The sequence below is a fragment of the Anolis sagrei genome, chromosome 4 (assembly GCF_037176765.1).
Source record: "Anolis sagrei isolate rAnoSag1 chromosome 4, rAnoSag1.mat, whole genome shotgun sequence".
NCBI lineage: Eukaryota > Metazoa > Chordata > Lepidosauria > Squamata > Dactyloidae > Anolis > Anolis sagrei.
Window position 1 is genome coordinate 189,463,223 of NC_090024.1, and position 19,199 is coordinate 189,482,421.

At 38.5% G+C, this 19,199-nt stretch overlaps 1 protein-coding gene across 9 annotated transcripts in view; it reads left to right on the forward strand.

Moving 5' to 3' along the window:
• ANKS1A (ankyrin repeat and sterile alpha motif domain containing 1A) overlaps window positions 1-19,199 on the forward strand; it is a 158,378-nt gene that overhangs the window by 22,922 nt on the left and 116,257 nt on the right. For 6 of the 9 annotated variants that reach the window (XM_067467989.1, XM_067467991.1, XM_067467993.1 and 3 more), the window contains 3 exons: window positions 14,988-15,068; window positions 16,615-16,771; window positions 18,995-19,057. In XM_067467989.1, the coding sequence (XP_067324090.1) occupies window positions 14,988-15,068; window positions 16,615-16,771; window positions 18,995-19,057 (301 nt within the window). The remainder of the gene's footprint in view (window positions 1-14,987; window positions 15,069-16,614; window positions 16,772-18,994; window positions 19,058-19,199) is intronic. The other 3 variants (XM_067467992.1, XM_067467994.1, XM_067467996.1) reach the window with 1 other exon arrangement.

A 19,199-nucleotide genomic window follows, 5' to 3' on the forward strand; every position in this document is an offset into this window, starting at 1 on the left:
CTCCCAGAAGCTCTAATGAGCTTGTTCAATTGTCAGGAATTGTACCCCAGTTAGTAATCTGGCAGCTGATCTCTGGACCAGCTGAAGCTTCTGGACAGTCTTCAAAGGCAGCCCCACATAGAGCGTGTCGCAGTAATCTAAACGGGATGTAACTAAGGCATGAACTACTGTGGCCAGATCTGGCTTTTCAAGGTACGGGTGCAGCTGGTGCACAAGCTTTAATTGAGTGAAGGCACTCCTGGCCACCTCCTATACCTGGGCCTCCAGGGTTAGCGATGAATCCAGGATCACTACCAAGCGGTGAACCTGTGTCTTCTGGGGGGGGGGGGGGTGTTACCCCATCCAACACAGATTGAATCCCTATACCCTAATTGAACTTGCGACTGACCAGAAGCACCTCGGTCTTGTCAGGATTTAATTTCAGTTTATTAGCCCACATCCAATCCATTACAGATGACAGGCACTGGTTCAGGATCAGGCTAGCATCCTTAGCTTCACTATATTTCTTACTTTTTTCCAAGCAGGCAGCTCCAAATGACTTGGATAAATATGTAGACATGTTCACACTAATAAAATAAAATAAAGAAAAAGAAATATATCCAAGTAAAGAAGATAAATATTTAGTATTCACAGAATGTTTTGTAGAGTTCAGAGCACTTGGTTTTGCAGTGAAAAGAACATTTCAATTCAGAGTGCCTTAGATTTCACCTTACCAATTCCAACACAAAAACCTTTTCTAAAATACCTGGGCATTTGCCTTTTAGGTTTAATTTTTCCTAACATTCTTTTGAATCCCAGTTCATATCCAAAAATAATAAAGTTTCATTTTCACACACATTTCCAAGAATTTGTTAGAAATGCTTTAATGTGTTTTTACAGGACAATGGATGTACTCATTCAGTGCCCAAGAATGATACCTATACCTCAATTATATTTGTTTTTGTGCTTTCTGTCAAGAATTCCCATCTCATTAAAATGCAGTAATTACCCTCTCTCCCGGCCTGAGAGCTATTTCAGTTCCTAAAGTTTGTTCATCTTCCACTTGCCAAAGATATACTATAATGGAAGTGTATTTCCAATATCTGTAGCCTTGGAAATATGCCTCTATTACATCTTTGATTACTTGACAATTAAGATCTTTTTTGTTCACCTGTGTTCTCATTTAGCAAAGTGTTAAGTGTTGCAGAAGAAGGGAATTAAAAATAAATCACCCGTATACAACACGCCATTAATTGGGATGCATATCTCAATTTTTAAGATGTGCACTGCAAAAAAAGTGTTGAATGTAATGTGCAGCTTCTCCATGACTGACAGATGTTTTGACTGCCTGCCTCAAACAGTTAACAGGCAAAGGAAGCCATGCCCCTCTATCAGGCTGAGGCTGGCGAACCCACCAGCTTTGGACAGTTGAACTAAGCCCTCATTCACAAGGCCTTCAAAACCTCCCCTCAATTTTGAAGGCCTCATGAATGAGGGCTTAGTCCATCTGGCTGGTGAGTTCACCAGCCTCAGCCTGATGGAGGGGCGTAGGCTGTGCAATTCTAACATGCCATCAAATCTAATATGCTTCGGCTATGTAATTTAGCCAAAAACTGTGACCATTAGATTTGAGTCAGTATGGTACTTTCCCATCCTGAGTTGAGTAATCTCCAGATAGTTTAGCAAACTGAATTGGAGAGCTAATATGGTGTGATTTTTGGATATGGACCCTGGGAATCAAGGTCCAAATCCTTGCTCAACCACAGAAACCTACGAGCAACCTTGAGCTTCAAGGAAAGCAAATCAAAGCTCCCTTTGAACAAATATTTAAAAAACAAAATCCATGGAATAAGATCACCTTAGTGTTGCCATACATTGGAAACTACAGTCTCTTCACTTTTGCAGTTTCCACTTTTGTAGATTTGATTATTTGTGGGTTTAATTAAAATATTATTTCTAAGAATATCTCTAGTCAAGTTCCTCCAGTCATGTTGGAAGTGGTAGAGATATCTAGAGTGAATACCTTTCTAGGAATCTATAGGTCTTCCAGTGGGATTCTATGTTCAGCTTCCAGCAGAAATTGACCATACTTATGCTGAAAAACCTAGAAATTTCTAGGGAAGTTTTTCTTTCAGGTAAAAGAATAGCAATGTCTATGTGTGTGTTTTCACTTTCATGGGGGCCCTGTGTCCCTAACTCCAGTGAATGTGGAGGACTGAGTGTACCTGAAGGCACACAACAAAAAGAACAACAGGAGTTTGTGGAACTCTGGTTTTTCAATATGAAGAGCATGCTACTGAATGTTTATGGAGTATTCCTGTTTGGAGTGAGAGAAGACCCAAACCTAGGCCAATGGTTTGTTTTTGTACAAAGGCAGAACCTGGCAGAAGCTCACACCATGGAGGAGTTGACATTTCTAACAAGCTGAGGATAGCTGCAGGGATGTTGTACAGTATTTTGCAGTGTTTATTCTGTGGCTTGTTAATGGAGAGAAGAGCTGACTCCTGTTAGGTAGAGACATCTTAAACATATCTGGAGTTTAACCGTGTTCCTGTCGGTTTACACACCCTTGCAATTAGACTCAGTGAAAAAAGACAGCGAATTTGCTTGAACTTCGTTTAAGGAAGTCATTAGAATTAGTTGCTGAAGTGATTAGGTAGGTCTACAGGGATGAATTTGGAAGGTCTCATCCGATAAAGCAGTGACACACTACAAATTTAGATTTCACTATATGGCTCTGTAGAAACATGCCAGAAGACAGTATTTAAATGTTTCTGGGGTTTTTAGAAAAGCTGTTATTCCTCCTTGTTAGTCTAGAAAAAAACTTTTCTAAGGAACTGAACCTTAACAAATTTATTGTTGGTTTACAAACAGAGATAGCTCTAAACAGTCACATTAAATGAGAACATGTTGGCAGTGAGTCATGTTTTAATGTCATTTGTTTAGGTGTGTTTATATTCTATATATAAATGTTACTAGCTTAATATCTAGTAATGGCCATGTTCTGGAAGCATTCTCTTCTAATAGATGTTTCACCTGCATGAAGAAACCATGAAAATGAACAAAAGCTGGCTACCAGTGTTAAAAAACTCTAAAATCATAACAATAAATAAAGAACAACACTCAAAAACAGGGGAATTACAGAGAAGAAACAGTCAGAGCCAGCTAATCACCTCCCCACAAAGGATTCCCCCAGGCAGTAAGAAGCTAGACTTTGAAAACAGCTAGGCCATTAAATGCTAATCAAGGTGGCCAATTGCTACATTCACACCTATCTCAAACAGAGAAGAGTTCTTTCTCCCACCCCGGACATTCCACAGATATATAACACAATTTTCCTAGTTTCCAACAGACCTCACTGCCTCTGAGGATGCCTATCATAGATGCAGGTAAAACATCAGGAGAGAATGCTTCTGGAACATGGCCATACAGCCCAGAACACACAAAACAACCCAGTGATACCAGCCATGAAAGCCTTCGACAATACAATAAGATAGAAATATGTGACAATCTTAAGGAGTTTATGGGCTTTTTCTTTCCATTCTTTGTGCTCCCAGCTTTTTAGCATCTACCAAACCCTTGGTTCCCAGAATGGTGGGGCAAGTAACAGAGAAAAATCAGTGTGTGATGCCAACTCTTGGAGAGTGGGCATAGAGGTCTAGTCCACCTCAGTTTCACGCGTCACTTTAATGTGGGTACTTGAAGCTAAGCAGGGTCTATATGTGGATTGAAGATGCCAATGAATGTGATGCTAAACAATGTATTTTACAAGAAGGAACAGGCAAAACCACCTCTGTTTAAGAAAACCCTATGAAACCAATTCAAAAAGTGACTTGAAGATACACAGACTTCTTTATTTAATGTGCACTACTATTCTTCTAAGACTGTGCTTGATGCTCATATATACCCCATGTTTCACCAAATGTTTATTGTGTTAACAGAATAAGTTTTAAAAGAAGCGATCATTCTGAATGATGATTGATTTGGCCTTGTTGACGCCATGTTTGTGATCTTGAATATGCTAGAGTGACTTTTCTAAGACATTTCATTAAAGCTGGAGCGAGAAGAGCATGTTTGCAAACAGATGACAAATACTCCTTGAAGAAACAATATTGGAGGGATCATGATGATCCTCACTACAGATTTCCATATCAGAAACTTGGGCTAGATAGTAGATGTTAATGATTTAAAGTCAAAGCCATTAAATGTAATTTAAGTAAGAGTTCAGTTCAAAGCAAATCAGTTATTTATTGGTAAATGACATCTGTTTCCCAGACTAAGATAATCTCAAGCCCTTTTTAGCCTCTTTGGGAAAGCTTTCCTGAAAGGGCAATTTAAATTAGAACACTTTGAATTGTTTATTTTAAATCACAATAGTTTCCTACTTGGCTTATATGTCTTTCTAAATGCTGCAGAAGGAAATTGCCTGTTTTGTAGATAACACTGTTGGCAGCTTCAATTTAGATGAATGTTACAGACTGCAAATATTTATATAGCTTGAATTAGTATTTAAAAGGTACATACACTTCTGTCTCTCCATCTCTCTCCACATACTTGTGCATTTTTATCCTCCTGAGCGTAGACCCATTTTTTTTTTTGGTTGTGTCAGGAGCGACTTGAGAAACTGCAAGTCGCTTCTGGTGTGAGAGAATTGGCTGTCTGCAAGGACGTTGCCCAGGGGATGCCCGGATGATTTGAAGTTTTATCATCCTTGTGGGAGGCTTCTCTCCTGTCCCTGCATGAGGAGCTGGAGCTGATAGAGGGAGCTCATCCGCCTCTCCCCGGATTCGAACCTGCAACCTGTCGGGTCTTCAGTCCTGCCGACACAGAGGTTTAACCCACTGCGCCACCAGGGGCTCAGCATAGACCCATACTTGGCAGTGGTTGTTAAAGTAACCAATTACTACTGCCCTTTGGTGTCTATCGAAGTTTTCAGGAGAGGAGAAACAAAACTCTTCATTTGGGTCTTGTACATAGAGGTAATTGTGGTGTTATTAAGCTCTACTGTTACAACATCTATATTGTTTTCTTCAGTGTTATGGGCACTGCTGACTTGGAGGCCTGGTTTTACAAAAACAGTGCTTCCATATTGCGCACGTGGTCTTTCTGCCACTAAGATCATTCCTGGGACTTTTGGTCCACTGAAATCATTCCTGGTAGCTGGTGGGCTAAGAGTGTGGCCATGTGTGGTAATTTTCACCCCTCTAGCCCTAAAACCGAGGGGAAGGGGAGCCTGGGAAGGCCACCCATGTTGGCTAATGATCCACAAAAATTGTTCTTTCGGACCCAGAACAAAAAAGCTCATTTGGAGAGGCACTTGAAAATGAAAATGGAGCATTACGAATGAAACAAACAGAAACAGATATCGATTCTATACAAGTGCACAAGACTATTGGATATAGGTTTAAAGGCCTATGTGTTTCTGTCAGTTTTTTTAAAAAGACAGCCATTGATTCATGAAGACTTTTCTGCTTTGCTTTTAATCAATTGCATGTCTAGTTAGTTAGTGGTAGTTCTCATTTCTCATCCTTTTACAAAGATTTGTTTTTTTTGCTGGTGTAGAGAAATGTTTATTATAAAGTGTTATTTATAATGTGTTTAAACTGTATTTATAATGTTTATTATAAAGTGTTAACTATAATGTGTTTGAATCTGTATTTATGTATTACATTTATTGCCATGGCCTAACTGTGAGGGATAGGTTGCCATGGTAACACAGCCTCAGAGGAGGTGGGCGGAGCTTAAGGAGAAAAAGGTTTGAAAGCGTCAGTTAATATTCTGTCCGGTGGATGAGACCCGGGGAAGAGGTTCAGAGTGTTGTAAAGCTGTGAGAATTCAGTAGTTCTTAGAATTTGTGAATATTTCTTCAGCAAGAGAGCTGAAGGTGTTACCTTATTAGATTGCTTAGGTTAAAAGAATCTAATAGAGGGGGTTTTAAGGATTGCCAGTAAGGAAAGACTGGTGATCAGTGGTTTGTTCCGAGTATAGGGCAAACAGTGTGGATATTCACAATAGGGAACTCTGAAGTAGTATAAGCACTTCACTAAAGAAGGAGTTTGTAGAATTGTAACATTAGAAGCCTGTATGTAACTCAAACCAGCCATTTTGTAACATCAAGCCTTGTGCCAAGTTCAAATTCTCAAAACTGCAACAATTACGTTCTGTTAACAATAAAACTTGTTCTCTTTGTATTTCAAACCTGCCTCCTCCATTGCTTTTATGCTTGGCGCATTCCACACTACCAAAGTCACCTCACAACACAACTAAAGATAAACAGAGACATAATCCAGCGTCTCTAAACATATTGGTGGCAGCTTAATTGATATTTAAAAGAAGGTTCCTCACAGAATATTGGTGGCATTAAAGAAGATTAATACTTCCTCACATAATTTTGGTGGCATCTAGTGGGATTAGTGCTTCTTTACATAATTTTTGGTGGCAGACGACGGGATTCGTGTAACAACTAATCGAGTGCCTTAAGTTTAATTTTAAAATAAGTTGTGAGGTAAAAGTTGTTGAAAACATGGCTACCAGGCGGCAGAGAAAGCTGGCTGAAGAAAGAGAGGGAGACCAAGGGGAAAGCTCGAGCTCTGAGTCAGAGACAGAGGCAGTGCCTATGTCAGAAATGGCTTTTAAGTACAAGTTAGAGATGAAACGATTGGAGATGGAGAGAGAGGCAAAACAAAGAGAATTTGAAGAAAAACAAAGAGAGAGAGAGCTGGAAATGGAGGCAAAAGAAAAACAAAGGGAAAGAGAGTTTGAAGAAAGACAAAGAGAGAGAGAATTGGAACGGGAGTTAGAATTGAAGAGAATGGAGTTTGAGCTAGAAAAACAAAGATTGACTTTGTCTCAAACATCCAGTGAGGTCCAGGAAGGGAGATCTGGGGTGGATACCCCAGATTTGACAAAGAAATTCCCAAAATTTACCAAAGGGGATGACCCAGAGAAATTCCTTATATCTTTTGAGAGATGTTGTCGAGATTTTGGGTTGGCTAAAGACAAATGGATGATATACCTAAGGCCTCAGATAAATGAGAAGCTTTTACAGATTTATGGACAGATGCCGGAGGAGTCTTGTAGAGACTATGATCTGTTTAAGAAACAGGTTCAACAGGAATATAGATTGACTCCTGAATATTATAGATTTAAGTTCAGGACGTTGAAGAAAGATAAAACACAAAGTTTTGCTCAGGTGGCCTCTAGATTGTCTCAACTGTTCGATAGTTGGATAAAGACGTCTGAGGTAGAAGATTATCAACAGCTGAGGGAACTTTTGAAATTGGAACAATTTTTCCAATTAGTTCCTTATGAAATTCGTTGGGTGATTCAAGATCGCAAGCCATCCACGATTGTAGAGGCAGCGGGTATGGCAGATCAAATAACAACTTTGAAAGAAGGATTTAAAAGGGAAGATCTGCCAGGGGACAAAAGAACAAACAGACAGCCATTTTATCCACAACAAACGCGCCCACAGCAAGAAAGGGACTCTGGCATAGAAAACACCCCCTATAGGAGGCAGAGTGTAATAAGACCAACTGCTCCTGAGGTAAAACGACGGTGCTTTCAATGTGGAGAATGGAATCATTTAAAATATCAATGTCCCTTGTTAAGGAATGAGAAAACAACCCTCTTTATAAATAAAATGAAAGAAACACCAAAGGCAGAACCGGTTACTGTTGCAAAGGAGAGTTCAAGCTCAGAGCCTCAAGAGAAACAATGTCTGTTTATCCTGTCAGGCAGCCCATCTAAGGACTACTTAGAAACCATTTCTATTGATCACAAAGACAGGAAAGGACTCAGAGATACAGGTTCCGAAGTATGCATAGCGCACCCTGAAATAATACCTCAGAAATTTCAACAGCCAACCTCTGAAATAAAATTAAAAGGTTTAGGTCCCGCGATCCCAACACCCGTGGTGACTTTGCCAATAGAATATAAAGGATGGAAGGGTATGTGGGATTTTGCAGTCAGTCCTGACATACCATATCAATGTTTAATTGGAAATGATTTGGCTGAGGAGATTAAATTCTGTAAGATGGCGTGTGGGGAGAAAGAATGTAACAATGAAAGCCCTGAACAAAAAGCCATGTGTTTTGCCATACAACAAGATGGGGATGAGAGGCCAGAAGCCAGTGCTACAGTGGCTGAGCTTGTTAAGAAGACGGGAGGAGTTGAGGAGATTCGGCAGGAACAGAGAGCCGATGGATCTCTGAAGCCTCTATTTGCTTTAGCTCAAAACCCCACAGTGTTGACAGAAGAACAGCCCTCCGAGTTTATACTGAAGAATGGTGTCTTATATAGAGAATCCAAAAGTGTAAACTCGACAGAAAGATCAGTGACATATAGTCAAATTGTAGTGCCTCAAGGTTTTAGAGAACAGCTGATGAGGGTGGCACACGAAAACCCTCAAGGTGGACATTTGGGCATAAGAAAAACCACGAGAAGGATCACTAAAAACTTTTATTGGCCTGGCATGTTCCAGAGGATCAAAGAGTTTTGCCAGTCTTGTGACATCTGCCAGAGATTGAGCACTGGAAGGGATAAAGTTAAAGCTCCTATGATCCCTATGCCAATAATTGGAGAACCATTTTACAGAGTAGGCATTGACATTGTAGTTCCTCTCTGTAAACCAAGCAGACGTGGTTACCGTTACATTTTAACCATGATTGACTACGCCACAAGATATCCAGAGGCTGTAGCTCTGACTAACATCGAAACAACTACAATTGCAAATGCCCTGCTGTCCATTTGGGGAAGAACTGGATATCCCAGAGAACTGGTCTCGGATTTGGGAACCCAGTTTACTTCCAAGCTTATGTCGAAGTTGCTGGAGTTATGTGGAATTAGACACCTGACTTCCACAGCATATCATCCGCAGACAAATGGACTGGTTGAGAATATGAACAAGACTTTAGTCGAAATGATAAAGTCTTACAGTCAGGAAAGGCCATATGACTGGGACGTCAAGTTACAACAACTGCTGTTCGCCTATAGGACCGTCCCTCATGACAGCACCGGCTACAGTCCATTTGAATTGCTGTATGGAAGGAAAGCTCGTGGTCCGTTAGATCTGTTAAGAGAATATTGCGAAGAAAGTCCGGCGAAGGATCCTGTTCCAGTGACAGAGTATTTGAGAGATCTTCAAGCAACAATGCAGCTGGCTAGAGACATTGCTCAAGAACATTTGCTTGCGGCTCAGCAGAAACAGAAAGACTATTATGACTCTACTGCTAAACCAAGGGTCTTCGACATCGGAGATGAAGTTTTATTTTTATCTCCCAACAAGGCCAACAAGCTTCAATTGGATTGGTCTGGACCATGGAAGGTCATCAGAAGACACAACCACATAAACTATGATATTTTTGATGAACAATCCAATGTAGAAAGAAGAGTCCATGTAAATATGTTGAAGCCTTATGTTGTAAGATCTGCAAATGTATGTTTTGTTGTTTCAAAAGAGGAATCCGGTCCCTTTTCTTTTTGGGAGGGTGATCGTGAACAGAACAAAAATTTAGATCGGGTAGATATGAATGTAGAATTGTCCCTACCTCAGAAAAGAGAGGTTGTGGAAGTTTTAAGAAAAAATTGGCATTCTGATAAATGTAATATGTCAACAAATGAAAATGGATAGATAATGTGAAAGGTATGGATAACAAATTGTTGGAATGGAGTTTGTGTTTATAGGATTTTATATTTGAAACATGTTTAATTTCAAATGTTTCAGGTAAACGAAATATAGTTGCGGACGCCTATCTAGGATTCCATAGGTTGAAGGTTTGTATATATGTATAGTTGAAATGTACCTAACTATGATGCGTTTCCCTTTCAGAATTGATATATGTATATTTAGTGTTAAATGTTATGTGAGATTATTTTTGCTATTCTAGGATTAAGAAATGTGCAAAAATATTTTTCTGGGGGGGAAGGTGTAGAGAAATGTTTATTATAAAGTGTTATTTATAATGTGTTTAAACTGTATTTATAATGTTTATTATAAAGTGTTAACTATAATGTGTTTGAATCTGTATTTATGTATTACATTTATTGCCATGGCCTAACTGTGAGGGATAGGTTGCCATGGTAACACAGCCTCAGAGGAGGTGGGCGGAGCTTAAGGAGAAAAAGGTTTGAAAGCGTCAGTTAATATTCTGTCCGGTGGATGAGACCCGGGGAAGAGGTTCAGAGTGTTGTAAAGCTGTGAGAATTCAGTAGTTCTTAGAATTTGTGAATATTTCTTCAGCAAGAGAGCTGAAGGTGTTACCTTGTTAGATTGCTTAGGTTAAAATAATCTAACAGAGGGGGTTTTAAGGATTGCCAGTAAGGAAAGACTGGTGATCAGTGGTTTGTTCCGAGTATAGGGCAAACAGTGTGGATATTCACAATAGGGAACTCTGAAGTAGTATAAGCACTTCACTAAAGAAGGAGTTTGTAGAATTGTAACATTAGAAGCCTGTATGTAACTCAAACCAGCCATTTTGTAACATCAAGCCTTGTGCCAAGTTCAAATTCTTAAAACTGCAACAATTACGTTCTGTTAACAATAAAACTTGTTCTCTTTGTATTTCAAACCTGCCTCCTCCATTGCTTTTATGCTTGGCGCATTCCACACTACCAAAGTCACCTCACAACACAACTAAAGATAAACAGAGACATAATCCAGCGTCTCTAAACATATTGGTGGCAGCTTAATTGATATTTAAAAGAAGGTTCCTCACAGAATATTGGTGGCATTAAAGAAGATTAATACTTCCTCACATAATTTTGGTGGCATCTAGTGGGATTAGTGCTTCTTTACAGCTGGCCTTTCACATAGGCAGGAAGAGGATGTTCTTTTGGCAGATCTTTTTAGAAATTTATTTCTGGCCCTGTAGTGACCTGATTTCTTCCTTGTATATTTATGAAGACAGCAGGCACCTGAATAACTGACTGGTGTTAACACTGGGTACAAATTTGTTTTGTTGTAATTATTTTATTAAGTCATACCCCTTTTTCTGTTTCTAGAAGGTATGTGAACTTTATTGCTCTTAAGGTTGCTCAGGCAATTCGTTTTAAGCTATCAGAAATACTATAGACTTTAGTTGATTTTTGTAGCATTTTAATTTGTCTTTCCTGTGGAGCTGCTCCTTCCAGCATGGCATGCACAAATGAGCAGTCATTTTTTTACATTTCGTTTATGTTTGTACTTTTGCTTGTTTCTACCTTCCTGTGGAGTAAATATGTTTTCTTCCACATTTCTATAAACACTAAAACAGTCCAGTTAGTTTTAAAATATTTTTAAGGTTTGTGTTGTAACATTCCCAGTTACTCTTTCTTTAAATAAATTAAAACATCTTGAATGACTTTTAAAAGGAAGTACTTTTTTTCACCCTTGCTGATACTTTCACATTTGCTTTCAGTGGACAATCCTGAATTCTACTATGAAGAAGAAGAAAAATTCCCCTCTCAATTTTCTTTCTGTTATGTAGAGTTTCCCACTGCCCTTATTCCAAACTATATAGCCTCAGGTGCTCTAGTCTTTTGTCATAAGGGAGTTCCTTCCTCCCTTTGATTGTTCAAGGTTTATTTTGAACTTTTGCCAGTCCTTCAGGATCTTTTTTTAAGAAGTAGTAACCAGGAAGGTTAATTCAAATATGCAGTATTACTATACAAATAATTTTATATGATTTGCATGAAAGAATTTACTCCTTTCACAGTTGCTAGATGCTAGATGACACATTTATTTATTTATTTTATAAATAATAATAATAATAATAATAATAATAATAATAACTTTAAACACCCCCCCCCCAGTCTACCCAAAGTGAATAGGAGTGGCTCACAACAGTGGAAATAACAATAATCAAAATAAAACAATGATAGTAAAACAATAAACCCATAATCAGTTTAAATAGAATCAACATAAGTAACTAAACAATCCATAAAAGTGAAAAGTAAACAGAACATATTAAATAATATTTTTAAAAAACAGACGTCATTCTTTAAAACCAGAATTATATGGTATTCCACCTTTCCCCCCCGAACTGGAGCTGAGGTGTCCTCCAAAAACAGTAAATTAAAAATACTTTCAATACAATTTAAGAACATTTAAATCACTTCATAAAATACTAAAAATAAAAACACAAAAAGATTTTTTAAAATAGATGAAACATCCTCAATAAGCCTTCTCCACTTATACTGGTGGTTCCCAACCTTTTTTTGACCAGGGATCACTCCCCAACATTAGTACCAAAAGGGTTACGAATCCGTTTTTGGTCAGCTTTAGATTTGGTTTCGTTTTTTTGGGACACTGATTCAGAAAATGGTATTGGATATACCGCATCAGCTCTAGTTTCTGATACAGAACATATGACATCGAGCAGTCGCCATCTGCTCGCCCGCAGAAAATCATAATAATCTAGAGCTGATGTGGTCTATCCCAAGGGGGTGGGATTAGTCATCAACAGGGAAGGAGTGGCAGGTGGTGCGAAAGGAGCGGAAATAAATAAATAAAGAGGAAGGAGGCTCGTGAACCAGATTTTTGTCCAGCCCACTGGTGGTCTGCAACCCACAGGTTAAGAACCACTGACTTACAGAATAAAAGCTTGTTTAAGCAAAATGTCTTTACTGATAGTGAAAGGAAAGCAGGGAGGGGAGCCAACCTAGCTTTCTGTGGAAGGGTGTTCCAGAGGGTGGTAGCATCCATTGCAAAAGTTCTCACTATTGTCCTTACTGAGCAACCTGTGATGATGGTGGCAATGAGAGAAAGCTTCCCCCTAAATATCTTAAAACTCTAGTAGGTTTGTATCAAGGAGATACAGTCCTTTAGATAGTCTGGACCAAAACAGTATAGAACTTTATAGGTCCTGACTAGCATCATGAATTTTGCTTGGAAACCTGTAGTCACTAGCCAGTAAAGTTATTTTAACAAGGGATTTGTTTTATTATTTTGTTTTAACTTCACCAGGTTCAAAATATAGCAATTAGTGATGGCTGGGGCTAGTCATAGAGAACATATAACTGTCCCTAGCCAGCTCTCTAATTTAAAACCTGGTAACATTTCTAAAGATAGCTCTAATAGAGTGCTTTACACTAATCCAAATGAGATGCAATAAAGGAATGTGTCACCATATTCCAAATTTTCAGCTGACCTCTCCCGGCTGCTTTGTATAGATGTTAAACAGCATGGGGGATAAAACAGAATCCAGATGCTCTTTCTGTATTGGATACCATTATGCCTTTATAGAAAGATATGTTTGCTTCAAGTAAATGTTGGTATCATAATACAGATGGAAATCTCTTCAGCATATGTATGGGTTTATTCAGTCGTTAGTTCAGTGGTTTTTGGTTTATTGTACGAGACAATGCATTCATTTTGTATTAGGAGAGTCTTTGGCATTTGCAGATGCATGTTTATTTAAATTATATATGTGGTATTTACTTGATGGTCAAAGCTTCAGAACTGTGTTCTGATCATCCAATGCAATGTACTACCCCCTTCATTCATAAGATATCCCTTCTGCTATCTGGAACAGAGATATTGGGGGGAGGGGGCAGATACCTTGAGATGGAGCTGCTTCTGTGTGACAGGTCCCATGCAGTAGGTGGTGTGTACATATAGACAGGCCAGAAAATGTGGCCTTGGATGGTTGGTGAAATGATAAGGAAGCTATAGTTTGCTAATGAGTCACAGCTTCATAAGTATGGGAGGAGAACAAAAAGAGCAAAATGCTAAAGCTCATGCCACCAAAGAAGCTGCTGCACTTGAAACAAAAAAGTATCCTTTAAAGCAGTAGCAAAAGGTACTGCTGATGACCATAGCTAACTAAAATGGTAAATAAATAAAAATATTTGTGTGAACTGAAAATGTAAAAGTGCAAGGTGAGGTCAAACAAGTCAGTATATGTTGTTATTTTATCCCTGCATGGGTTGTCTCACTGTTTTAGAAATTTTAGCTATAGATAGAAGGAACTTGGTAGTTTGCAAACTGAGCTGTAGAGAACACTCGGTATAAAGAAAATAAAATTACTGAGCTGTAGAGAATACTCGGTATGAAGAAAATAAAATTGTTTATTAGGAGTGGTATATGATAACTCCGGATCGGTGGCTGGAATGAAAAAAAAGATACTAAACATTACATCAGAATTGTTAGAAAAACTCATGATATTTTAAAGGATTTTTTTTCTTATTTGCTTAATTGTTCCTGTCACAGTGGAGTGAGAAACTATATGGGTGAGAAATAAGAAATGTAGTTATTTCCTGGTATTTTTCTTTCCCAAAAAGTATTAAGTGTGGTAATTTGCTTCATATGTTCATATTACTTCAAACATGGTGGCATCTAAAAATCCTGCAATCCCATTTGCCAATATTTTTTCAACTTATTTGTAGAATAAATACTTTCACAGGATGAAAGGATGAGAATTTCAATGGGTTTTCTGCTGTTCTTTGTAGTAATGAAAGGCAGTTGTGACTTTAGTTCTTGGAAAGCCACCAATTGACTAGTTCTACACGCATCATGGACAGCTGTTCTATGGAAATTTTCTTTTAGTCACTGGTATGCTTTGGGGTTGAATTAATTATAGAGCTGAAAGTCCCATTACATAAAGTTCTATAGTATTGGAAGAGAATGAAGTATAGGGAGACATAATGACAATTCCATGAATTCCACTTCATTCATTAACAAGTTATCTTGTGTCTTAAACCAGCATTTAAGAACTTGATAATTTAGGTATGGTTTTATGCTACTAATATTTGTTTCTAAAATGTCTTGCTGTGTGTACATGAAATATTCACTAAATATAGTGTTAAAAGCACTGATTGGAGAATACTGGCTCTTCTTTTTATTGGATAACTTCCATCCTTTATGACAGTTAAATCTGTTTTCTGTTACTACAAGATTTGGCATTATTATAAGTTGCTTTCAGGTCTGATAAGAGTTCTATGGAAACATTGCTTTGATCAAGCTTTGCCTCTGTTGTTGCTGGACTTAATGTGCCCTGTATTTATTATATTGGTGTATTTTTATTTTACAGTATATGGAGAGGACCAAATGTGAACTGTGTTGACAGTACTGGATACACTCCATTGCACCATGCTGCTTTGAATGGTCACAAGTAAGTCTCTGGTATTTGAAATACCTATCAATTTACTAGCCTTTCCAAATTGTTTCAACTATATTATTCTGTAGCACTTCTGTATTGACTCATTTGAATATCATATGTAGCAGAGAGCACGTTCTTCAGGTTACCTTTATCAAGACAAACATCCGACTGTGCCAGATCACTATAAAATATATATATTCAAAATCATTAATGATTGTCATTGTGGTTTCGAAGTTGTTTATAGCAGTTTTAAATATAAAAATGGCAGGCTGGGGAATAGACATAACATCATCCTCTTTAATCCCAACAAATTGTGTCTTTCACTTCTCAGAACTGGATTTCTCAGGTCTGACCTTGTTGCACACATGTGGGGGGCTACGGAAGCCACCACTGTGTTCTCTTCTCTATAGGCAAGGCCTGGAGTCCCTCACCTCCTTTCACCCCACCCCGTTTTGCCACCAGCCATCCATCACATGGATGGATGGAAGGAAGGTGTGTGTGACTTCCCCTCATGGTGCTGGCAACATGAGAGGCTTCCTGTGTTGCCAGCTCCAGGCCTGGGTGGTGGAGGGAAGCCGCATGCACTGCGCACACACCTCCCTTCCATCTGTGTGATGGGTGGCTGGCCGCAAAAAGGTGTGGGGTGAAGGGAGGTGAGATGAGGGCCTCCAGGCCTCACCTATAGAAAAGAGCACACAGCAATGACTTCTGTAACTGCTGCTGTGCATGTAACGAGGTCCTAAACACTGTAGCTACCACACTACCCCGACTCACTACATATCCAGTTTGAAAAGTTGTAAATTTGTGTTCTGAAAGATCAGTAAAGGTCCAGATATTTCTTATTGTATAAGAATATTTTAACAAAGTTTTGAAACTTCCATTGGATATTTTTAGCACCATGGAGGTTCTGTTGGATTTTTATTATTGGAATATAATCCCACAGCTAGCTGGGTCAACAGATACCACACTTGAATATCTCATCAAGTATACTCAAGTGATATTCTGAAGGTTGCCATTCCACTCTTCCTCCTCTACAAACCATAGACAATCTTGAGTGTTTAAACATAATTTAGTCTTCCAATCTCATTGTATTGATTTCAGTTGTTTGCCCCATCCCTGTATCTTGATCCCTACAACTGTCAGCTTTAGAACTTCAGTAGTTTAGGGACATAAATTCCATTGTATTGTCGAAGGCTTTCATGGCTGGAATCACTAGGTTCTTGTGGGTTTTTTCGGGCTATAGAGCCATGTTCTAGAGGCATTTCTCCTGACGTTTCGCCTGCATCTAGATGCAGGCGAAACGTCAGGAGAAATGCCTCTAGAACATGGCTCTATAGCCCGAAAAAACCCACAAGAACCTATAAATTCCATTGCTGCCACTTTTGCTGCAGCTGCCAGAGTTTACAAACTGGTGGAGCCAGTAACATACCAGCCATTGAAATGGACATAAGGGTTATTATCAATCATTCAGTTTCATGTATTGGTCCTACTGTTTCATTTCTTTACCCTCTTACCTAGTTCAAAATACTCATGGCATCATTTTATCTCCTCTCTACAGGGATGTTGTGGAGGTTCTGTTGAGGAATGATGCATTAACCAATGTGGCTGATTGCAAAGGCTGCTATCCTCTTCATTTGGCAGCTTGGAAGGGAGATGCTGAGATAGTGAAGCTGCTAATACACCAGGGACCATCCCATACAAAAGTGAATGAGCAGGTCTGAATATATTTCTTTTTTCTCCCATGCACATCATTTCCTAAATGTGTTAGCAATATCATTCCCAAAGAGAACGTGAATGCCACATTTAACGTAGGTTCAGTATGCTTAAGGTTTGTTCCTTCAGGATAACCTGAATGGTTAAGATCTTCTTAGTGTAGAAATTATTATCTTGAAAGTTTTATTTTTGACTTTGCACTTGATTAGGAACTGTGGATGTGAGCAATAAATGAATTACAACATCTGGACAGTAGGAACATGGTAACCATTGTTCCATTCAGCTCCCATTGGTTGTGTAATTTGAAACGTTCTAACTTGTGTACCTATTCTCTTCTGTGTTGGAACCAGCTTGCTCTCCTTTAGCCATGTTCATTGAATTGTTCTTTCTTACTTTTAGTGTTCGTATTTGGCAGATTCATTAAAGCACAGATTTTTCTTATCCTTAGTTAATTTACTGAAGAACAGTGCTTCTTTGTCTAAATTGTATGCTATTCAATTCTTATAAACATACTGTTCTTTACACTTCACATAAGCCTTGTAAAATAACAAATTTGATAAATTATTGTTAAATATCTATAAGTCTTTTGTGTTCACAGTATGCACATAGTGAATGTAAAATTTGTATGTTGGTCAGTTCAGTGAACTTCGTTTTACATCATATGTGAAACACTGATAATTCAAGGTGTTTGCCGCTTATATTGTTGAATTGGAACTGGCTAACTTGTTTTCCTTGAAGCTACATTTTCCTATGACCAATATTTCTCCAAGACGTTGATGCTAACAGAACAACAACACAAAGAGTGTTGGGAATGTTGAAAGAACTAGGTTTCTTTAAAGTCCCTCTTTCTGTCTCTCCATATAATTGGCACAATATACACTTTCTTCCTGGGGTTAATTGTAGTTAAATAAGATGCTCTCAGCCTCCGAGAACAGCAAAAGCAAACTCCTTTTAAACAAATCATATGATTAGGTTGTCATAAGTTATTATTTATTTATTTATTTATTTATTTACAACTTTTATATTCCGCCCTTCTCACCTGTAGGGGACTCAGGGCGGATTACAGTGTACACACATATATGGCAAACATTCAATGCCAATTTTTGACATACAACATATACAGACATACACAGAGGCTATTTAACTTTTTCTGGCCGCCAGGGGAGCTGTTGCTTTCATCGGCCATCTGCTTCCCCGCTGGAATGATTTGCTGGAGTCTTCTTTATGGCCTCATAAATCCGTTAATTTAGCCTCCCCACACTTTAAGGTGGTACCTTATTTTCCTACTTGACAGATGCAACTGTCTTTCGGGTTGCAAAGGTCGACAACAGGCTACACACAATTGATTGGAAACCCACTCCAACCCGGGCTGGCTTTGAACTCATGACCTTTTGGTCAGAGTGATATTAGAAATGATTAGAAATGAAAAGTTAGAAATGACCGGAAGGCATATAGCAACAAATATGCTTTATAGTTCTCTCTGACCAACAAACATTGTTCATGCTATGCTATACAATAGCGGCTTTGGACAGTGTGGGTCATATTATCACCAGGCTGCTGGGAGAAGCAATAAAGGTTTGTTGAGAATTAGAAGTTGAAATTCTATCTTTGTGCTGTGTATGTAACTGTCAAGACTTAACATCTGCACTATCATGTAGTGGAGCAATGTTTCCAAAAAATAGTCTATTCCCGGAACAAATATTTCAGTTGAAAAGAAATTCAAAAGTGTTGTTCAGCTGCTGATTAGTAACATTCTTCACGTTAAAATAGCCAAATGTGCGTGTTAAAATGGCCTTTGATTATATTGTTTGCTAATCTTTTTACTGTGCTCTATTCATTGTACACTCAAGTGCAGCTGTGATCATTCAGTCTGTGCTAGTGTAACAGTGCTTAAGCTTTATATGATTTACCATTTTAGTGTACTGGAAGTAGACCATATGATCTCACAATCTGTGGTTAGAACAAGGCCAGATACAAAAAAATACATCTTGAAATGCTACAAAGTAAACGGTACATTTTGTTTAGTTAAAGTTTGCATGCTATCTTTAAAAACGATGTGCATGGTGCAGTTATTGACAGCTGGAATGGCCAGTGTGATTAATTGCTTTTCATTGGAATGATATATTGTCATGTTCTGTCATTCCTTCCCTCCAGAGTCACTCACTGCTTTGTTGCTGTATCTTGCCCATTTCATCATCACGTTTTCTTTTCCTCTCCTTTTGTAGAATGCTCTTGAGATCAAAGAATTCAAAAAGTACGGCCCCTTTGACCCTTATATCAATGCCAAGGTGTGTACTTCGCTGCCAGGATTTCACTACATCTTTACTCCAAGTTGCATTTTTGTGTTTTCAGGTGCATTATCATCTAGCTTGCTGATGATGCCCATTCAGGGATGAAAGAATGGGAGCTGTACAATATAAACTTCTATTT